This window comes from Nanorana parkeri, unplaced genomic scaffold, assembly GCF_000935625.1.
Source record: "Nanorana parkeri isolate BGI_ZX_2015 unplaced genomic scaffold, ASM93562v1 scaffold506, whole genome shotgun sequence".
NCBI classification, from domain to species: Eukaryota; Metazoa; Chordata; class Amphibia; order Anura; family Dicroglossidae; genus Nanorana; species Nanorana parkeri.
In genome coordinates this window covers 404,499-428,265 of record NW_017306774.1, presented here as the reverse complement: position 1 = coordinate 428,265, position 23,767 = coordinate 404,499, and the positions used below count along the sequence as shown (strand labels likewise).

The following is a 23,767-nucleotide window of genomic DNA, read 5'->3' as shown; positions in this document are numbered from 1 at the left end:
ATCCCCCCCACCCCCCCCACCCCTGCTCCCTATATTTACCTTTCGGCAAACGCTCCTTCCCCTCTTCCGGTATGGGTGTACTATCCATACCCCATACTGCTGCCCAATGCAGCCCTGTGCTATGGACTTTGAATTCTACTTGGAATTTGTGAGCACTCGTTGGCCAGCCCAGTCACCTGCACTGGAAGGCAGTATGGAGTACTGATAGGACGGAGCATTTACCGAAAGATTGGGGAGCCAGATTTGAGCGGGTAATTCCGTTTTCCCAAATTACTTAGAAAAGTGAACTTACCCTTTAAAACCTGAGATACTTTATTGAGATAAAAGGGTTTAAATGCAACTTCACATTAAAGCTGAACTGAATGCTGAAATGAATGCAGCTCTGTGATGATTATTACGTCCTTTAGTGTATGTTTAAAGGAGAACTATGAGGTTGGGGGGAGTGATTAGATAGGCAGAGCCAGCTGTCACTCACACAGCTGGGCGGATCTCAACGTCGATGTCGGGATCCGCTCTGGCTGCGGCGTCTCAGTATATAGTGAGCTGTAGCTCGCGGTATACTGAGCCTAGGGTGACGGGAGGACGCTAGTTTGTGTCCTCCCGTTACCCTAAGGAGAACTATGGGGAAAAACACTGACCCCATAGTTCTCCTTTAAATACAAGCCAAGTAAGTACCTGAATGTGATCTGCATCCATCTCCACATAAGCGCCGCTTGCCCCATTCATTCCTATACACATGGTGGCCCCTGGCTATTAGGCAGTTAGAAACTCGGGAGTAGGAATGAAGGTACATATGTTGGTAAAGTAGCTGCTATTCGGGGGGAGGAGGGGAGTGAGGGGGGTGATTTAAAGGACAACTTCACTAAAAGTAAACTTGTCCCCTAACACAGGGGTAAAGGTTTTTATTTTCAGCCATGTGACTGCAAATTCGAAAGCCGGCTTTCCTCTTGTGAAAAGCGCACTGAGACCCATTTATAAACATCAGTGATATGTCTTTTCGTTAAAGGGTAGTTCCACTTTCCCAGGTGAATGTGGGAAAATGGAATTACCCCCTCCAATCTACCCCCGCTATACTTACCTTTGGACGAATGATCCTTACCCTCCACCGATGCCGGTGTACTATCCATACCCCATATGTGGCAGTGCAGTCCTGTGCTGCACTGGCCAATGAGAAGCGCTTCTGACCGTGCTGACCAATGAGTGCTTGCCATTTGCGCGCAAAAATTCAAAATACAGAGCACAGAGGAGTACACTGGCACAAATGGAGGGGAAGGAGCTGCAAGGGGAGGGGGGCAGATTGTAGGGGGGGGGGGGTATCTCCCTTTTCCCAAATTCACCTGGGAGAGTGGAATTACCCTTTAAGGCTCTAACTTTAGGATAAATCCATATATGGAAGCTGTTACACCTGTCAAACTATTTATATGTGACCATCCAGTCCTGAGAGCTACACAGCTTTGTCACACAGCACAGCCATGTCTGGCAGAACAGGAGACCTATTTTTTCTATGCTGCAGTTCAGAAACACTTACAGCTCTTGCCTATCCCCCAGCCAATGACTGGACAGTGAGAGGAGAAGCAGCAGGCTGATGAGTTCACCTCGCTGCGCTATCCTCCTATCAGAATGCTCCTTGCACAGGTGACTGGCTCCCTGTGCTGCTTCTCCTTCTCCCAGTCTGAGCTTTCCGGCACAGTAGGCGGACGCCGGGTCACATTCAGGTACTGGCACTGCTTGTGTTTTTAAAAAAAAAATACACTTAGGCCTCGTTCACACCAGATGCAGTGCGTTCCAGCCCGATTCTGGCCAGAACACACTGCCTCGCATTGCGGCCGGCTCACTTTTTTTGTGGGGCAGGAGGGGGCATGGCAGGTTATTGAAGTGAATGCCACCGTAGCCACGCCCTCCGGCCGCACGGGATCGCAAGGCACATCATGCCTGCGGTCCGGTCCGCTCCAAATGCTGCAAGCACTATTTTGATCGCACTGGACCACAGGCATAATGTGCCTTTCGATCGCATTGCGGCCAGAGGGCGTGGCTACGGTGTCATTCACTTCAATGGAGAAGACGTGTATCCAAACCTCTGTTATTAACCTTAGTGGTGAGACAAGTTTTTTTACATGCTGACTTGCGAGTGTGCCATGATGCCTTTCTACTATTCACTTCAATGGCCCGCCATGCCCCCTCCTGCCCCACCAAAAAAGTGAGCCGGCCACAATGTGAGGCAGTGCGTTCTGGCCAGAATCGGGCCTGGAACGCACTACATCTGGTGTGGACAAGCCCATAAGGATGTATTACCTAATAAAATGCTGCGTTCATTTCTTTATATCTGCTTTGAGTTAAACCTGAAATGGGAACAAATTCTAATAGAAAGATAGACCGGTGCGAAGACTGCAGATCCCTTCCATAGAAGTCAATGGATTATAAATAAGCTCCATTGTATCTCCTAGTGCATTGCGCGTCTCTGATCTCCGGTGTAACGGTTTTGCATTCATAGCTAGTCCACGCAGCACCAACACACAGAGTCGCAATTAATTACAAACCGCGAATTGTCAGCCCCGGAGACGCCTATCTCACATTTCCCCCCCCAGATCCTTCCAAAGTGGGCAGCGGCGTCTCCTGCACAGCTGACAGTCACAGCGAGGGGTTAAAGATGTGCGAACGTTGGAGGACTTCCAAGCCAGCTCAAATTTTTATTAAACGCTGGGGCAGGCAGGTGGAGAGTTCTCATTAAAATAAGATTTATAGACGTCGCTGTCATGTAGATTGAATCGGAACTAAATGAACTGCTGAGAATTAGCCTTGGGCACCTTCCAACCTAAGCAGAGCCAGTGCCCGCCTGGTCACACGGGTGTCAGGAACACTGCAGACGAGCTTAGCTGAAGACTGTTTGGCTAATAGGTGTAAATAATTACAGATGTAGATTGTGTAACTCGCTGGCATTGTATCCTTCTTCAGATTATTATTAGTATGTTAGGGGACGGTTAGGGTGATACTTAGAGACAAGGTTTGAGATGTAGCCGGGGGCGAAGTTGTGGATGGCTTTGTAAGTGGTTGTTAAAGGAGAACTATGAGGCGAGTGAAAATCACTCAGCCTCATAGTTCTAGCCGACGTGTGACAATGAGACTGTCACAGGATCGGCTCAATAGATCGGGAAGTGAGGGAACACATACCGTCTCTCCCTCACTTCTCGATCCTGTCCCTGCAGAGAGCGCTGACTGTCACTCACGGCTCCCTGCAGGGATTCCCCGCTCCGATACTCCAGCGCTGTCTGGCGGAACGGGCAGGGGAAGGTGCGGGTACAGCTGGCTCTGCCTCTAGATAGGCAGAGCCAGCTGTCACTCACGCAGCTGGGTTGATCCAGACAGTAATGTCGGGATCCGTCCCGGCTGCGGCGTCTCAGTATACCTCAAGCTCCCAGATAGCAAGCAATTGAGCTGCAAGTTTGATAATGTCTCGCTAAACTATTGCAGACTTGCCGAGCTTCACAATTTTGTCGCACAATTACAGCAAGACTGCATTGCAAGTCTCCAGATCAACATGCTTTGCAAAAGTGCTGTGTACACTCGCAGAGCTGTGAGCAGGAAGTTAACAAGAGATACAATGTAACCCTTCCACAGGTTTGTGGCAAGTTATCCTTGCTATCTGGGCTGTAGCTCCCTATATACTGAGCCTAGGGTGACGGGAGGACGCTAGTTTGTGTTCCCCCGTTACCCTAAGGAGAACTATGGGGAAAATCCCTGACCCCATAGTTCTCCTTTAAGCTTTCACACACACACGGGGATGCTTGTGGAGACTGATAAAAGAGTTTTCATGGCACGATTCCCAAGTTCCTTTCCGCCAAAAGCGAAAACGTTTTGTTTTAAGTGAAGTTCCCGGTATTATCTGTAAGTGAAGCCTTTAACGCTTTTACTTCTGGAAAAAAACCCCAAGCATTTGTAGGACTCGATGTTAAATATCATAGAACTCACTCGAGCTGAAAAGTGTAAAACGCTTCCCACTCGTAACAAAATAACACTTCCTTACAAACACATCTGCGCTGTGAGAAATGCGTAGGCTGTCATCGCCGACCTCTGCTTCAACAAAGCTATTTGTTGGGTTTGTTGTTCTGACCCATTGACTCCGGTATTTGCAGATAAAACATTCTGTCTTTCTGTCTTCACTTTGTTAAAAGGATTCCCAAAGCACGGCGAGTTGGTTAAAGAAGAACTCTGGGCACACATTCTATTAAAGGAGTACTATGGGGTCAGGGCTTTTCCCCATAGTTCTCCTTAGGGTAACGGGAGGACACAAACTAGCGTCCTCCCCTCACCCTAAGCTCAGTATATAGGGAGCTGCTGCTCGCGGTATACTGAGACGCCGCAGCCGGAGCGGATCCCGACGTCGATGTCGAGATCCACCCAGCTGCGTGAGTGACAGCTGGCTCTGCCTATCTAGAGACAGAGCCAGCTGTACCCGCCCCCTCCCCCGTCTGTTCCGCCAGTCAGCGCTGACGGATCGGAGCGGGGAGGGGGGAATCCAGCCCCTCCCCTGTCACGGCAGAGAGCCGTGACAGGATCGAGAGGTGAGCGAGCGCCGGTATGTGTTCGCTCACTTCCCAATCTACTGAGCCGACCTGTGACAGTCTCATTGTCACAGGTCGGCTAGAACTATGAGGGGAGTGAAAAGCACTCCCCTCATAGTTTTCCTTTAAACCTTGCTGTGGGGCTACACCTGTACTGCAAGGGTTAAGTGCTCATAGGGTTAAAAAAAAAAAAAGTTATACTCACCCGATCCTCAGAGCCGGTGTTCTATCGAAAAATCGAACTCCTCGAGATCTCCAACGACCTGACTTCCGGTTTAGTAAGAAATAAGAGGTTTGGCCGAGAAGGCTGTACTACACGTGCGCCACCCGCGGCATTTCCCTATACACATACTACACAGCAATAAACTATGAAAAAGAACTAGATTCAGACTAATCCAGCACGTTATTCATCTGAGTTGCCCCGCTCAATATGGGCGCAACTGGGTTGGGTTGGAGTTGCACTTAAAAAAATGTACCTGTTCCAACTTACATACAAATTCAACTTAAAGGAGAACTCTGAAGTGAGTGCTTGTCACTCACCTCATAGTTCTAGCCGACCTGTGACTCTCCCTGCAAAGAGTGGTGACAGGGGAGGGGCTGGATTCCCCCCTTCCCGCTCCGATCCTCCAACGCTGACTGGCGGAACGGAGGGGGCGGGTACAGCTGGCTCTGCCTTTAGATAGGCAGAGACAGCTGTCACTCACGCAGCTGGGCGGATCCAGACATAATTGCCGGGATCGGCTTCAGCTGCGGCGTCTCAGTATACCGCGAGCTGTAGCTCCCTATATACTGAGCTATGGATGAACTATGAGGTTAGAACTATGGGGTTAGTGTTTTTCCCCATAGTTCTCCTTAGGCCCCATTCACACTGCGTGATTCGCAAATCGCGCGTCTGCCGCGCGATTTGCATTTTGCGCGATATCACGCAAATGCTTGCATTGAGCAAGCTAGAATCCTGAAAACCAGAAAAAAATCCAGAAAAAGGGTCCTGCTGTAGCGACGCACGACCCGCGACAGCGGGACCCTTTGCCCCATTGAGAAGCATTGGAGAGCGATATCGTGCGGTAAATTGCCGCGATATCGCGGGAATAACCGTGCGATAAATCGCTCAATGTGAACGGGGCCTTAGGGTAACGGGAGGACACAAACTAGCATCCTCCCGTTACCCTAAGGAGAACTATGGGGAAAACCCCTAACCCCATAGTTCTCCACACAGGATATTAATTCACTGTGTGTCTTCAGGAGGCTTTGTTTGATACACATAATATGGTGTTTGTCTCCGGGAACAGAATTCAGCTTGAAGGAACCTTTTAGTGGTCACCACTTAATCTTACACAGCATGCGTATGGTTAGATAAAACCACAAGATGGTGGATATTGTCAACAGACCATCTATTAAATGATCTCTCATATTCATCCCACTGGCTCCATCAATAACAGAGGGAGGCCGTCATCATCAGACGCTGAGACCAGTGATTGACCCAACAGGGAACCAACACCTGACACTAAGACCCCGTTCACATATAGCGACATACCTTTGCAGCGGCCGGGATAGCGCGACTTTCGGGGCGACGTTCCAGCGACGGTAGCACGACCTTCTCCGTCGGGCTTCATAGAAAAAAAGCAAAATCGTGCAAAATCCGCCGAAAAAAGGGTCCGGTAGAAGCGACTTGCGACCGCGACGAGCGACATGGAGTTAAGACAGCTCCATTGAATAGCATTGGCCGGCGACTTCTCGCGAAATCTAATTGCCGGGATCGGCTTCAGCTGCGGCGTCTCAGTATACCGCGAGCTGTAGCTCCCTATATACTGAGCTATGGATGAACTATGAGGTTAGAACTATGGGGTTAGTGTTTTTCCCCATAGTTCTCCTTAGGCCCCATTCACACTGCGTGATTCGCAAATCGCGCGTCTGCCGCGCGATTTGCATTTTGCGCGATATCACGCAAATGCTTGCATTGAGCAAGCTAGAATCCTGAAAACCAGAAAAAAATCCAGAAAAAGGGTCCTGCTGTAGCGACGCACGACCCGCGACAGCGGGACCCTTTGCCCCATTGAGAAGCATTGGAGAGCGATATCGTGCGGTAAATTGCCGCGATATCGCGGGAATAACCGTGCGATAAATCGCTCAATGTGAACGGGGCCTTAGGGTAACGGGAGGACACAAACTAGCATCCTCCCGTTACCCTAAGGAGAACTATGGGGAAAACCCCTAACCCCATAGTTCTCCACACAGGATATTAATTCACTGTGTGTCTTCAGGAGGCTTTGTTTGATACACATAATATGGTGTTTGTCTCCGGGAACAGAATTCAGCTTGAAGGAACCTTTTAGTGGTCACCACTTAATCTTACACAGCATGCGTATGGTTAGATAAAACCACAAGATGGTGGATATTGTCAACAGACCATCTATTAAATGATCTCTCATATTCATCCCACTGGCTCCATCAATAACAGAGGGAGGCCGTCATCATCAGACGCTGAGACCAGTGATTGACCCAACAGGGAACCAACACCTGACACTAAGACCCCGTTCACATATAGCGACATACCTTTGCAGCGGCCGGGATAGCGCGACTTTCGGGGCGACGTTCCAGCGACGGTAGCACGACCTTCTCCGTCGGGCTTCATAGAAAAAAAGCAAAATCGTGCAAAATCCGCCGAAAAAAGGGTCCGGTAGAAGCGACTTGCGACCGCGACGAGCGACATGGAGTTAAGACAGCTCCATTGAATAGCATTGGCCGGCGACTTCTCGCGAAATCGCGCGGCAAAAATGCGCGATATCGCGGCGGAAATCGCGCCACAATTCGCTATATGTGGACGGGGCCTAAAGGCCTACTGGCTAGATGTCTCCTTTGTGTCTTCCCAGTGTTTGCTTCTTATGTAGCAGACCTTCCTACATAAAGACAGATGTCCGTATAGTGCGAATGAATACAGCAATCAGCCTAATATGAATGCGGTTTTAAATAACATAGTTGTTTACCTGCTGAAATGTGAAATATTTATGTGACCTGCCAGCCACAGTGATCTATTTCATCATTATATAACCCCCAATCAATTCTAATCATGTTAATTGCATGTCGTTTCTCAGGGCCGGTTTCCTGATGGTGACCATGGCTGTGTAATGTGTGCTAAAAGCAGCCACTTGTAGTCTCCATCAGAAGCCATTGTGACAACGCAGGGACACAGGGATAGAGTGTTGTCACCCTATAACAGGAAAGGCCTGAACAAGGACCTTCATGGCAGGATCACTAGGGATTAATTTAACAAAAGCTGCAGATTTTCAAATATTGAAAATGACTTTTGAACATGTTAGAACAGCTACCAGATTCTAGGGATGGGTTTTACATCTTCATTAAAGGAGAATTATGAAGCGAGTGATTTTCACTCATCCTCATAGTTCTAGCCGACCTGTGACAATGAGACTGTCACAGGTCGGCTCAGTAGATCGGGAAGTGAGCGAACACATACCGGCGCTCGCTCACTTCTCGATCATGTCCCTGCAGAGAGCCGTGACAGGGGAGGGACTGGATTCCCCCCTCCCCGCTCCGATCCTCCAGCGCTGACTGGCGGAACGGACGGAGGAGGGGGGCGGGTACAGCTGGCTCTGCCTCTAGATAGGCAGAGCAGGTTGTCACTCACGCAGCTAGGCGGATCCAGACATAATTGTCGGGATCCGCTTCAGCTGCGGCATCTCGGAGCTGTAGCCTGCTATATACTGAGCCTAGGGTGACAGGAGGACGCTAGTTTGTGTCCTCCCGTTACCCTAAGGAGAACTATGGGGAAAAGCCCTGACCCCATAGTTCTCCTTTAACGCTATTTATATTTCTGCATAATTTCTTCCCCTAAAAGAAAGTAAAAAGGTAGAAGTAGTGACGGTAGTTTTGCTTGAGTCTTTGCTCTGTTAGGGACATTTTGCATTTTATTTAGCCATGTAACGTAACTCCAATGTAAATCAGACAAAACACCTTGGACCCGTGCCACCACCAATTAACGATATTGGAGAGGGGGGGTAAACAGTCATGTTTCAGTGTTTGCCCGACGATACCATAATCGGGAGGGTAATAGACACGGACTTGGACATTAACACACTACAGGGGGATCTGGATAAAATAGGGGGAGGGGCGACTACATGGCAGATGAGGTTTAATGTTGATAAATGTAAAGTTATGCACTTTGGGGTTAAAAATAAGCAAGCGGATTACACACTAATGGGAACTCCACTAGGGAAGTCCGAAAAAGAAACAGATTTGGGGGTCATTGTAGACCACAGGCTGATTAATAGCTAGCAGTGCCAGGCTGCTGTAAACAAAGCAAGTAGAGTCCTTTCCTGTTTTAAGAGGGGAATGTTTTGCAGGGACAAGTCTGTAATTGTGCCACTTTATAGATCACTGGTTCGGCCTCATCTGGAGTATGCGGTCCAGTTTTGGGCACCAGTGAACAGAAAGGATGTCCTTGAGCTGGAGGAGGAGGGCAACCAAACTCATAAAGGGGATGGAGGACCTGAGTTATGAGAGCAGGCTACTAAAATTAAACATGTTCTCATTGGAAGTAAGGAGATTAAGGGGGGACATGATTTTCATGTACAAAATGTTTACCGGGGATTAACTCCATGAGAAGCACGAGAGGCCACCACCTAAAATTGGTGGAGGAAAAATTTCAGCACAAGGGGCTTCTTCTCAATTAGATCGGTCAGGGTCTGGAACTGTGATTTCAGCTGAGAGTGTGGAATCATTCAAGAGGCGGTTGGACGATTTCCTCAGGGACCGTAATATACAGGGGTACAGGTACTCTTAAGAATGAGATCACACAGGGACCTATACATACGCACACATCAGTAGGACCATACACATGCACACAATAGGTTGGACTTGATGGACATATGTCTTTAATCAACCTCAAATACTATGTAAACTATGTAAACTGTCAGGAACCTGTGGAAAACAGAAAATCGGGACCGCTGTACATCCTTTGGGTGTCTGATAAGCAGACCTAAACCAGGAAAATAATACAATTTTTGTATTTACCATCATTTTGTTTTTCCTTGGAGTCCATTGGGGACACAGGAACAGTAGGAATCTGATACAACTGGGTTATCCTGCTGCTTTCAGGAGGGGGTTCTGAACACTGGCAAAACAAAATGCAAAGCTGGTCTGCTGTATAACCACGTCTCCCATTGTCATGCCTCAGTTTTGGAAACGAGCAGTAAGTAAGGGGCAGGACCTGTAATTAGAGGGGCAGGACACGTGTGCCTTAATGGATTCCAAGACAAAGATTTTACAATAAGTACATTGAGAAACACAGGAACAATAGGAAATCATATCTGTCAAAAATAAGCCATGCCATGTATATATACCATGACCTGGATGAATGAGAACCTTCACTGACTATAGGACATTATATACAATTGGAACTTCCAACTTAGGGGTGGATAACCTCTGACGGGAGATGCAAACTTGTGGAAGCAAGAGCCACAGACCAGGACAGAACACTTTCAGAATTGTAAAGTTCCAGAATTGTCAAATGTTTGATCATATATCCTCCTAGCCAGTGGCTGGAAGGCAGGGTTGGACACCTCCACAGTTTGGGTGATTGCCATTTCATGTGAAGAGGTAACTTAATTCCTAGAAACATAAGCTCTACCACCTACTAGGTTATATGTATCTATTGTGGCAGCGCATGGCAATGCCGCGGTGTAGTATGGCCACTTTGGCACCCAGGACACTCAGCCAAAGGGGCTCAGAGGGTCCAGAATGTGTGTCCAGAAACCATGTTATAAGGAAAAGCCTGGCTTTTCAGGGTTTTCCAGGTTTTCCTAATTGTAGCTGGGATCTGGAGATCTCTTAGCCCTCGTTCACACCTGAACGTTTTGTAGCGCGTTCTACGCTCGACGAATGCTCTACAAAACGCTCAAAAATCTAAATCCCATTGTATTCAATGGTCTGGTTCACACCTTGGCGAATTTCCGCCCGTCCCTAACGCGCTACAAAACGGCCCACGCCTGAAAAGGTACATGTACTACTTTGGGCCGTTTTTGTTGCGCGTTTCCATTGGGATACAGCCAAGTAGCCCTCGGAAACGCGCGTTTGTTGCGCGATTTTTTTACCGCGAATCGCGGTTAAAAAAACGCGCGACAGACGCGTATATGCAATACGCCTAGGTGTGAACCAGGCCTTAGAGCTCTGGGTGGGATGAGATCCCCAGTCCTGGGGCCAGGTGTTACCAATCACCAGCTTGGGCTGATCAAGTGGCTGAGAGCAGCCTCATTAGGAAGCCAGCCCAGTGCTCAGTGTTGTGTTAAAGGAGAACTATGAGGGGGAGGGGCTTTTCACTCACCTCATAGTTCTAGCCGACCTGTGACAATGAGACTGTCACAGGTTGGCTCAGTAGATCGGGAGGTGAGCAAACACATACCGGCGTTCGCTCACCTCTCGATCCTGTCACGGCTCTCTGCATTGACAGGGGAGGGTCTGGATTCCACCCTCCCCCGCTCCGATCCTCCAGCACTGACTGACTGGCGGATCGGACGGGGGAGGGGGCGGGTACAGCTGGCTCTGCCTCTAGATAGGCAGCTCCAATAGCGTATATTAAAGTTGCTGCAGTTAAAACGCTCGTAGTTGGATCTTGGGATCGAGCCGGTCCGCCGAGAGGCGAGCTACCGCCTGTCCCAGCCCCTGGGACAGGGGAGGGTACAGCTGGCTCTGCCTCTACATAGGCAGAGCCAGCTGTCACTCACGCAGCTGGGCGGATCCCGGCCAGCAACCTTGCGAAAATCGTACGATCTAGCAAAGTTTTCAAACATGCTTGACCGTCAAAAGTCGTACGATTGTACAGTACTGTCGGTCGGACACTGCAATGAACACATACGATTATCGGCCGAAAAGTCGATTGCATACGAAAATCGTCCGATAATTGTAAGGTGTATAGGCACCTTTAGAGTTGTGTGTGTGCAGGAGGCACAAAGCCACAGCAGACTCAGGTGCGTGCTGGACGCATAAGGACCAGCCGGGGAAGGCTGGGAGAAGGTCGGTGACCCTAGGACCTGTTGGACACACTGCTGGGAGAGCAGTGGATCACAGAGGTGTGCTTGGAGCTGAGGAAAAGCAACTTAGCAATACTAAGGAATGCATATGCTGAAGATAAGTGGATTGTTATAAGAAAAGCGGATTATGAGAATATTGGCTCTTCTTGTGTAACAGGGGAGGTTACTTGCATTTCTGGACTACAGTCGAGTGCCCTTGTTACACTATCATGAGTAATGTTTGTAAAAGAGGACACAGCCTGGGCGGACAAAACATTCACACACATTTTGTCACTAGAATATAGCAAATTGAATATTGTTCCATCTTTTGCTATGCCACATTACCTATAGTTTAGGATTTGAAAGGCGAAAGACAAAAGTTCATTCTGATAGAACTCACCGATAACAATCTCGAGTTGCCCTTGAAAAAAAATCAAAGACATGTAAAGTAAGACTATCCACCGCTTCCTGTATATTCTCCTCCCGCTGTAAAAAAAACTAATAAAAGCTTCAGCTGCTTTCTTAATCTAGACCCAAAAGGCAAAAACATAAGAGGACATCTGTCAAAAAAAAGGACAGAAATTGAAAAAAATGACACAAATTAAACGTGTCTTATCCCGTCTGCTGGAGCCCGATACTGATTCCATAGTCAGAAACATCAAGATCCTGTCAGACAAAGTGACGGGATTAAATCAAATTGTACAATATATTTATTTATTTCTCCATTCTTACGGCGGCCTGTCAAGCCTCCTGTGTTTTGGTAGAGTTTACGCCGACTCGCATTAAGAATCCCGGCTCTGTGGAGTCGCCGGGACAGTCGGGAAATAAAGATGTTTTACGTTAAGAGAAAAAAAAAAAACCTTTAAATTTCTGCAGATAATTATTGAGTCAATTCTGATCATTTAGATGGGAGATTCATCAGCAAATTCCCAGCAGCGGGCTTGCTGCCCAAAACAAAATGGACATCCCGAATGGATTCTCACTCTTTGCCTTGAGAATTAATTCATTAAAATGTCAGCTTTAGCAGAGGACCCCTAAATCTCTTCAGTCCAGACTGTTCAACCTAAATAGTTTTGATTGAGTGTCACTTTTTTTATGAAGTATGTTATATATTTTCAAGGCTGGAGCGCAGGAAAGTGTTGGACTACCTTTTAATCATAAAAAAAAAAAATACAGAATTAAAAATATTACAGGCACTTTGGGTGGTTTATAAGTCTGATTTAAGGCCGGTCTATGAAAAAAAAAAGGCCTTCTATTTATCATTGATAGTAGCTTAGTCCTCAGTAAATCTGTATAAGTAGAATGCCAAACCTGCAAGCCCAAAGACACCTGTTTTATCTTTAAACAGGTCGGAACATGCAGTCAGGAGCCAGTATGGAGCCAGGTATGGATGCATGACGTCCAGGGGACACTCCCGTGTTCTGTCTGTGTGCGCGCCCACCCCGCCGAATAACCGAGACGAGGCCTCCTCCTGTCTAACGCCACGGGCAGAAGACCGGAAAATCTCAAGCCAGCTTCCTAAACTTGTCGTTCTCTGTACATATGTTGTGTATTGTAGAAATGTGCACCCGTGCAGGTATAGTGGGTAATGTCAGGAATTATTGTCCCTGCATGGAACTGATGATGGGTTTTCTGTGGGCTCGGGTTAAAGGCCAACTACACCCAAAATTGATATTTCGGGATTTTCTTTTTTCCACAGGTGAGATGAATCACCTGCAGCCTTCATACATCTCTCGGAGACATCCTTCCCAAATATTTGTTTCTTCTACAATATAAAAAAAAAAAGAAGCCGGCATTTGGCTTTGTAATGGTTGTGGCAGTTGAGTGGAACTGGAACTCTGGTGGAAATAACTTACTGCTGGAGTTTCTTTAAGGCCCTATGCATCAGAACTGGTAGAAAGTATATCTTGCTCGTGGCAACCAGTCAGATTTAGGCCTTTACTTCTGTGGTGGAGGTTGGAAGATAAAAGAAGGTATTTCCTCCATTTTTGATACAAAGCACAGACATCACTGGCACGCATTTCAATATGACTCTGAGACCCAAGATGTAAAAATTGGCCAACTGTTAAAGGGTAACACTGCCTTGGAAAAACGTGTTGGCTCTCTCAATTTTTCCATGAAAGAGCAGAAAGGGCAGCAAGTAGAGTTTATATATCGCCTTGTTACGGTTGCACAGGCAATTAAAAGTTGTATGTTGTGTCCTGGAGAAAATGTTACTTGCTGGTGCAGATGAAAGTAGATGTGAATGCTGTGCCTATGAGAATGTTCTATAGATAGACCTGTGTGATTACAATACAGTGTGATCACTTCGACCTAGTAACATAGATATTTTAAGAGCCTATAGAAGGCCGAATGAAACAAAATTGGTCATGTATAATATTTACTAGGGATGCAGCGATACGGGTTTTTCGGTATCGAGTACAAGTACCGAGATTTTGCTTTCGGTACTCGCCGATACCAAGTACCGACACCAGTGCTTCCGCTGGCATGAAGCCGACTTCCCGGGCAATCAGGAAGCCGGGCGGAGGGTAATTACATGCCGCCTGCCTTCTTGATTGCCCGGGTAGCCGGCTCCATGTTGTTTGGCCAGCTTGATTGTGATTGGCTTCCCAGCCAATCAGCATGGAGTCGGCTTCTCTGCCAATCAGGATGCCGGGTGGCGAGTAATGACTTGCCTCCCGGCTTCCTGATTGGCCGAGAAGCCGGCTCCATGCTGATTAGCTGAAAAGCTGGCTTCCCAGCCAATCAGCCAGCTCGATGCTGATTGGCCGGGAAGCCGGCTTCCTGGCAAATCAGCATGGAGCCACCTTCAAACAGGCCAAACAGGAAGCCGGGTCACTACTCGCCGCCCAGCTTCCTGATCGTACGGGAAGCTGGCTTCATATTCCCGCCACCGCACTGCTGTTCAGAGGAAATCTTCCTCTGACCAGAAGTTCCGGTATCGGGGAAGGTATCAGAGCATTTGGTGAGAGTACAAGTATTCGCCCAAATATTCTCTATTGGCACCGTAACCGATACTAGTATCGGTATCTGGGCACCCCTACTTACAAATTAACAATGCTTACTTGTCTGCGTCAAACTTGTCAGGTTACTTTTTTGAAGTTAAATATAGGTATATTGCCACCGGTTACATAGTATCCAGGTACCATACTAGAGTCACTTAAAGTGACACTAATGTCAGGAATTACATCTTAAAAATACATTCAAGTACCTAACTAATAAACAACAATGTATCGTATTTGTGTATCACTCGGCTGTAGATCCTCCAATCATCTCTAAATTGGTGCTGACACTGTCCTTCCTTCTGGAGGGGGGCTACTTTTGTTCCCCATGGTCCCTGTGTGTGTTGTAAAGTAGTCACCGCTGAACGCATTAATGGTCAATACATAAAAACCTTTAAGAGGAGAAGCCACAGCAGGAAAGGACCTGCAGTTTAGTTTAATCATTTGTTTTGAGATTGTAGTCCATCCCGGGAGCGAGCTTGGAGCAGTGACTACTTTACAACACACACGGGGACCATGGGGAACAGACGTAGCCCCCCTCCAGAAGGAAGGACAGTGTCAGAGATGATTGGAGGATCTACAGCCGAGTGATACACAAATAAGATACATTGTTGTTTATTGGTTAGGGACTTGAATGTATTTCTAAGCTTTAACTCCTGAGTTTAGTGTCACTTTAAGGATGTATACAATTGCAAGTAGTGACACAAAGGTAGCAAAATATTTTAGGCAATATCTAATTATAATGGCTAACCTACAGATAGAGATATGGCCTAGTAGATGTTCCACAGAGCTTTCTGCACTGGGTGGACATGTTGTATTTCCAAATGTGTCTTTGCTTAGGATGAAATACAAATACATTGTGCATGTTCTATGGAAGTAGAGGAACTCTAAAGCAACTTTTACAGAGACAGACCAGAGATACTACTTTAGTGATGGCATCCCAGGACTTGGCCAACCACGGAGATGAACAAATATGACAGCATTAGACATTTGGTACAAGCGCCAGCTGTACGTATTGCACAGGAGAAAATAGAAAAAGCCATGTAAGAGCCGCATGCATGTGCTAATGCAGTTTCCAACTTGGGTGGCTAGAGATAAGAAATAACAATGTGACACTTTTTAAGGCCCTTTATTTGGTACAACTTAAATATATTTGGGAAATGGCAGACCCTGCTGTACATAACAGCTCTCCAGTATTGTGAGGTCACCAAGTTTACAGACATTTAGCATACAGGCTGATACTGCTGGTCTTTTCTTAAAGGAGAACTATGGGTTGAGTGATTTACAATCATTCTCATAGTTAGAGCCGACTTGTGACAATGAGACTGTCACATGCCGGCTCATACCGTCGCTTGCTCACTTCCCGATCATCTCACTGCAGAGAACAGTGACCGTCAGTCATCGCTCCCCGCAGAGATTCCCCGCTCCCCTCTATGATCCTCCAGGGCTGACTGGAGGAACGGATGGGGGAGGGGGAGGGGGTGGGCACAGCTGGCTCTGCCTCTAGATAGGCAGAGCCCACTGTCAATCAGCCAGTTGGGTGTATCTTGACAGTATTGTCTGGATCCGTCCCGGTTGCGGCGCTCTCAAAATATAACGCGGGCAATAGCCCACTATATACTTTGGGTCACAGGAGGAGGTTAGTATACGACCCTAAGGAGAACTATGGGATAAAAAGTTTACTCTATAGTGCTCTTTTACCTAAAAAGGAACAATCTTTCTAGTAAGATGGCTCAATTTGTATTAAATTTGGCCCGTCCCTTCCAAAGACAAGCAAGAACGATTTTAACCTCCATCTTCCATCTCCAATAACATATATTAAAGTTGCTGTTATTAAATAGCCTTCATTTGGATCAGTGGATCAGCCTGGCAGCCCATCATGAGCAGCTCATCCCAGAGCACTTAAAGCAAGTCATTTAATATTTAAGCAGATGTTGGTTAGCCTTTTAAGGGCCCTAGACATGTGCCAAATATTAGTATGGGAAGCCTATAATAACCTTTTTTCTGGCAATAAGCATCCTTTATAGAACCTCTCTATGTTAGTTTGCAGCTCAATTGAAATGTAATTTTTCTTTTTACTGTTAAAGTACGCAGGAAAACAGTGTTATGTACTTGTGTTACTTTGATTGCATTGCATAATTTGCTCAGGCGCCAGTTGAAATCCATGTTCAAGGGCTGGGGTGCTGCTATCTATATCAAACCAGCAGTATCTCACTGCTGCTATCTCTCCTTGTGCAGGGTGACTGGTCTTGTTTCCACCCCCTCCCGTAATACAGACCGGTCACTGCTGCTCTCTCTCCTTGTGCAGGGTGGCTGGTCTTGTCTCCACCCCCTCCTGTAGTAAAGACCGGTCACTGCTGCTCTCTCCTTGTGCAGGGTGACTGGTCTTCCCCGCATCCTCCTGTAATAAAGACCGCTCACTGCTGCTCTCTCTCCTAGTGCAGGGAGACTGGTCTTGCCTGCATCCTCCTGTAGTAAAGACCGGTCACTGCTGCTCTCCTTGTGCAGGGTGACTGGTCTTGTTTCCACCCCCTCCTGTAGTAAAGACCGGTCACTGCTGCTCTCTCTCCTTGTGCAGGGTGACTGGTCTTGTCTCCACCCCCCTCCTGTAGTTTCCTGTAGTGGGTGGGGCCTGCTGAGTCCCTTCCACAGCACTGCTCTCTGCACAGGCAATGTACAGCGCAGTAATGATGTCACTGGTACTTTTACAAGGTAATATTAGGATTGTTAGAGGCATTTCCCTCACACAAAGTAAATGTATATGCTTTGTGGCCATTGAGGGATATATTTAAATGAAACATTTTGAGCCCGGAGTTCAGCTTCAAATATACTGTAAAACATTAAAACTTCAAATGGTCTTTAGACACTGAAAATATGTCCAATCCTGCTTTCCTGTGTTAACAGAATCCCTCTTTAAAAGAGAGCCAGGGTCAATGACGAGGCGTGGGGATAAAAAGAGATCAGGGCAATGAGGTACAATGAGTATTTTATAAATTGTAGATGGAATTTGTTAAAAATAGAAGCGCCAGGAACGGTGATTGTAGCTGAAGCATCATATCATTATTTTACAAGGAGGAACATAGTTCTAGTGAAACAGTACACAGCACACTACCATTATTCCTGTGAATAAATCTATAATATAAATATCTGATGGGGTACAAACTGCTGTGATGCATCGCTCTTACTCATCAAAGGCAAATACTACATCAGAGAGGGCTAAGAGTCTGACAACATAAGTACACCCACAGATCACCAGGGGAAGAAGGGGACTAGTGAAGAAAGAAAAAAACTAATCAATCTTTATATAACAATATTTTGGAAGTAGGTTTTGGGATTCTCAATTCCAGAACACAGTTGTCACGATTTGAGTCCAGTAGCTGAAACAGCAGGCAAATTTGTGGTATAACAGGCCGGGTTCGGTACACAAGCAGTGGGTAGTGGTGGAGGAGCAGGCAGAAGCGTAGTCAGCGAACAAGCCGAGGTCAGTAGCCAAAGGTATCAGGTATGAAGCGGAAGGCGATGAGAGTAGTCGGTGAATCAGCAGCCAAAGGTCGGTACACGGGTCGCAGTATGAGCGGATTGTATCATAGGAGGAGCAAGGAAGCAAGATAATGGCAGGAGCACAATAATCTGGCAAACAGGAAGTGCGGAGGCGGGGCTTAAATAGGAAGTTCAAGGGAGGAGCAAGGAGTTCAGAGTTCAGCAGAAACTAGGTTTACCTGAGGATTACACAGGAGATCAGGCAAGGAGCTATCCAAGGTTCTAAGGTGCAGGTAGAACCACCGCCAGCTACAGCAGAGGCCTCCGGGTTCAGATCCGGTTCCTGACAACAGTACAGATAAGAAAATGCTTAAAGAGTAACTCTGCAAAAATAAATTGATATATCATAGAAGATTGCTACACAGGCCTTTTGGCAATTTGCATTCTGCAGCAAAACTAGTAAATATATAGGACGTGACTGCAGGAAATAGGAAGTGAGTGGAGTCCATGTGTGAGCTTCAGTGCAAATAGCAGCAAGTAGGACTGTGTAATGTAATTTACCAGGGCAGGATTGTTGGAAAACCAACAATGGAGTTAAATTTTAAATACATAATTTGGGAACATGATGCTAAGAACAGGCCACCACTATAAGCAAAGGGGCTCTTGCACATGGGTGTATCTAAAAGCAAGATCCTGTGTGGAAGGTTGCCCATACGCTGTACACATGTAACAATTGTGCTGACGTTTACATGTGTACATGGACCCAACTGGCCGACACTGCTGCTCAGGGCCGACATGTAAATATCCAGAATGTGTAGCCAGCGTCCCTGCCACCGCTGATTACACACTGACTTTTACATCTCCACATGAATAGGTCATTTATGCGGCGCGTGTGCAGAATGACCTTGGCCGATTCTGAGTGACTAAAGGCCAAATCATTCTGTGCATCTGCTGCCATATAAGTGAATCATTCAGGGGGACATGCAAATATCAATACAGTATCATCAGCAGCGGTGCCACTGCTGCCTACACATTGTTGACATTTACATGTTGGCCCTGAGCAGCGGCGTCCATGCACACTTTAGGCTTGTAAGCGTTAACGCAAGCGTTTACATATGTATAGTGTGAAATACGGTCTATACGTAGAGCCACGAATGCAGATTTTATGAGTTTTGGTTTACGGACCAGTGTGCATGGGCCCATAGCATACAGTACAGCTGTGTTTAGATCTATAGAAATTGCAGCCTATTGTACGCCTGTGTGCATGAGTCCTCAAATATGCCCATCAGCAAAAACATAACAAGGAATAATACATTCTTTCCAAATCAGTTCTAAAAACATGGTCCTCCTCACAGGACCACGGGTGTCCATGCATTTGATCTGGAAAGTTCTCCAAAAACAAGAAAGAGGAAATCAGTTAAAATGAAGAACAGGGGACAGACACGTATAGTGTAGTAGTTATTATTCTGATTTTGGTTGGTGAGGTTAGAAGAAACACTAGGAGGTTGACATAAACCCCGAGGCATTTGCAACCTTTGATAAGGAGCTTGTGGAGAAGATATCTGTCCCCACGCATTCATCTTGGTGTGTATGGTTGCTCTCAATGTCAGTAAGGGACGCCCAGCACCGTTTGACTACTTGTGGTGCTGGTACAAAACAAAATATGATGTGGGAAAAACTCCCTTTGAGAGTATCTTGGCTGAAATACCGGTAGATTTAGGTTCTCAAAGGAAAACAAAGTGAGGAGAAGCTTCAGTTGACGAATAATATACAGATAATATCACTATGTTCCATGGCACTTCTGGCTTCTTCTGTAGGATTTGTGGTCAAGAAGTTCTTTTAGGTGGAGTTTGAAGTTTCAGCCACGCTGCTGTGACACTCTACACTCCAATGACTGCAAGGACTTTTTGAATACTGCTTCTGGAAAAGTGGCCAGATGCACCACAAAAAAACACATCAATAATGTCCACTGTGTTGCTTTGTTACTGTTCGATAAAGCTTTTCCTTACCGGGGATCTAAACCTTGATTTATTTTCCTTTGAAACCTAAATTTATGGGCATCTCCCCCAATCTACCCTAAAAGGGAGTTTTTTCCACTCTCTATGCTAAATAAACATTGTGCTCCTTTGCACTGTAAATAATGTGTTTTCATCTGGAAGTCTTGAAATGATTATTTGTTAAGAATGCAGGATGTGTGGTGAACATTATGCCGACAACAGTTTATGGACACCTGACCATCATACCTACGCTATATTGCTAACAGTATGTGGGCCCCCTCCAAATTATTGAGTTTAGGTGTGAAGGGTACATACAAAGGCATTTTAGACAATTGTCCTCTTCCAGCCTTGTGGTGACAGTTTGGTGAAGATCTTTTTCTGTTCCACCATGACTGTCCCCTGTGTACAAGCCAGCTCCATAAAGACATGGTGTGACCAGTTTGGTGAAGACCCTTTTCTGTTCCCCCATGACTGTCCCCTGTGTACAAAGCCAGCTTCATAAAGACATGGTGTGACCAGTTTGGTGTGAAGGAATATGAGTGTCCTGCACAGAGCCCTGACCTCACCCCTACTGAGCACCTTTGGGATGAATTGGGACACCAGTTGAGAGCCTGATGTTCTCCAACATCAGTACCTGACCTCACAAATGTTAGTAAAAACTTTTAAAATTCCACCAGCCCACCAATTGTAGCAAAACAGGAATTGTCTTCACTACCACACAATGTGCGCAAAGTTTTTGTGCTGCCTGAGGAAGGGGTGCTTTGTGGCCCCAAAATTTGCATGCACCGTGGTGGCAAATACATGTTTAATTCCTGTGTTGCTACGCTTGGGGTGCAGTTGCATGTACTTCTGTGAATTTCTGGGCCTCACAAATGAGCACATGTTCCCACAGACACATTCCAAAATGTTGTGGAAAGTCTTCCCAGAAGAGTGGAGACTGATATGGCCTCAGAGGGGGACCAGCTCCATAATTTGCCCATTCTTTTGGAACTGGGTGTCCTACAAATTAATTTAAGTTTGATGGTCAGGTAATTATTGGCAATACAGCAGACCCATTCATCGTGGGTTTTTATAACACTTCCTCTCTAATTCTCACATGAGCACCAAGAAAAGTCCAACATTTATGTTATATAACAAAGTAGAGCAATTCCCGTTCAGCACCTCCGGTAGGTCGATGTCTTCTTCATCGGTTCTGCAAAGGAAATGAACGCTGTGATTTTTTAATTAAAAAGACCCTGAGGTGTGAAGTTGCTCATCTGACATAGCCCCTGGTGATCCCTGAGATTAGCCAGTCTGCTTTGGAAGATGCAAGAGTAAGTCCCTTCCTGAAAATGTATTTTTTTTTATATTCCGTGATATACTCAATTTTATTAAATTTATTCAATTCTACACATAGACTTGCAGGAACGGAATACTGCTAAAAACAAAGGCAGACAAAACCACAGTCATTGCATGAAGCCATTAGGCCCAGAGATACAGACAGAATAGATGCTACATAGAGTGCAACAAATACAACTACATACTGAGACAATCCAAGTGGAACACAGCTTTTGTTGAAAAAGAAATTAACCTCAAAACATGCGACCATCACCGAATGCACTAATTACCGTACCCGTCCGCCTATGCTGCCAATTCAATTAAATCATACAAGGTGGTGGGGGGAGTACCAGGTTTTTATTCATACTTCATTAGAGATAATAATCTTTGCAAGCTCCGCTTGTACAGTGGATTGTTATTACTTCAGGCGATGTATACCAAAGACAACCGTTTTTTCTTCAATGTTATCTGCAAGAAAACATTTGCCGTTTGTGGCATTACCGTGTCTTACAGCCACATGTTTAAAAAAAAAAAATTAGGACCTGTGCGTGACTCTCCCTTAAAGTGACATTAAACCCTCAGATTGTTTAACATAAAACAATACTGTAATATGCGCCTTACTGTAATCCATGGTTGTTTCCCTTCTCTTTGCTGCTCTTCCTTTTAAATCCCTATCTCTTCTCATGCTGGGGGAGAACTTCTGTTTTGCAGCAGACTGCCTTGTCTCAGGAATGGATATACGGTGTCTGTGTATAGGTTTGTAACCTGAGCCAGCACTACAGGAAGAGGCCCTGAGCTGCAAAGGGAATTTCTCCCCAAGCATGAGAAGACATGAGGATTTAAAAGGAAGAGCAGCAAAGAGAAGGGAAACTACCATGGATTACAGTAAGGCGCACATTACAGTATTGGTTTATGTAAAAAAAAATCTGATGGTTTAATGTCACTTTAAGACAAAAATAAAATATCTGAACACATAACTAGCATGTCATAGTTCAGCAACAAATCTCTGCATCCATGGTGTTATATCAGCTTCCTTGTTCTGCTGCCAAGTAGTATGATGTAGTGAGGGCACAAAATAGTTCAGGGCGAGAGAGTCCCTGGGCTGCGTTCTCATTATATGCAAATATCAACAACCTACACAATAAAGCTTTCCCATCTTATCAATTTGGAGCAATTAGAACTGTTAGACTTGATCAGTGGTTGGTTACATTGGTTACGACATGGCTGTTTCTTCTCTAATCAAAAAAGAACAGTTCCTTACCATGTTATTATTATTATACAGGATTTATGTAGCGCCAGCAGTTTGCGCAGCGCTTTACAATATAAGGAAGACATTACAATCACAAGACAAGATGGTAAGGAGGGCCCTGCCCCTGAGGGCTTACAATCTAATCATTAAAGGAGAATTATGAGGCGAGTGATTTTCACTCAGCCTCATAATCTGAGCCGACCTGTGACAATGAGACTGTCACAGGTGGGCTCAGTAGATCGGGAAGTGAGCGAACACATACCGTCGCTGGCTCACTTCTCGATCTATCCCTGCAGAAAGCCGTGACTGTTACTCACGGCTCCCTGCAGGGATTCCCCCCCCTCCCCGCTCCGATCCTCCAGCGCTGACTGGCGGAACGGACGGGGGAGGGGGCGGGCACAGCTGGCTCTGCCTCTAGATAGGCTGAGCCAGCTGTCAATCCCGCAGCTGGGCGGATCCAGACAGTATTAAGCAGCTTTCTTGAAACCCTTTAAACATCTTTCAGCTCCATTCAGGTCGTGTTGTATGCAGAGCTTAATAGGAGTGCTGGCTATGGTTTTAGCCAGCAATCAGCAGATTTCAGGAAGAGCTGTTTACAAATGCTTCAAAACTTGCATAATGTGATATTAAAGCTTCCTTTTTTAAAATATATTTGCTACAAGAAGGCCCACCTTTGCCTGAGACTGTTGTTATTCTTTAAAAGTTTTACATTCCTTGAGTCAAGTTGGTCCCCGCCGCGCTCTTCCCCCCACCCCCTGCACAGGTGTCTCCATCGGCTAATGGGGGCACCCGTGCACGCTTGTGCCCGGAGTAGCTATGTGCGTCTATAGACACACACAGATATGTATCCATTCCAGAGACAAGGCAGTCTGCTGCAAAGCAGAAGTTCTCCCCCAGCATGAGAAGAGATACAGATTTAAAAGGAAGAGCAGCAAAGAGAAGGGAAACAACTATGGGTTACAGTAAGGCGCACATTACACTATTGTTTTGTAATGTCACTTCAAGCCTGCGAAACGTAAAATGTTTCAGACTAACATTTATAAGTTAAGATTGAAAAATGCATGTACATAGAAGAATGTTTTAAGACAGCAGTACCCCTGCAACACAACATAAATAGGGCTTACATTGTCAACAGGTTAAA

General features: G+C 46.1%; 1 protein-coding gene across 3 annotated transcripts in view; it reads left to right on the top strand.

Annotated features, from left to right (window-relative positions):
* The window catches only part of KIRREL3 (kin of IRRE like 3 (Drosophila)), a 338,979-nt gene that overhangs the window by 276,862 nt on the left and 38,350 nt on the right, over positions 1-23,767 (top strand). For 2 of the 3 annotated variants that reach the window (XM_018561194.1, XM_018561195.1), the window contains exon 12: positions 12,930-12,965. The exons of the other annotated variant lie outside the window; for it this stretch is intronic. In XM_018561194.1, the coding sequence (XP_018416696.1) occupies positions 12,930-12,965 (36 nt within the window). The remainder of the gene's footprint in view (positions 1-12,929; positions 12,966-23,767) is intronic. 3 annotated transcript variants of the gene reach the window in all.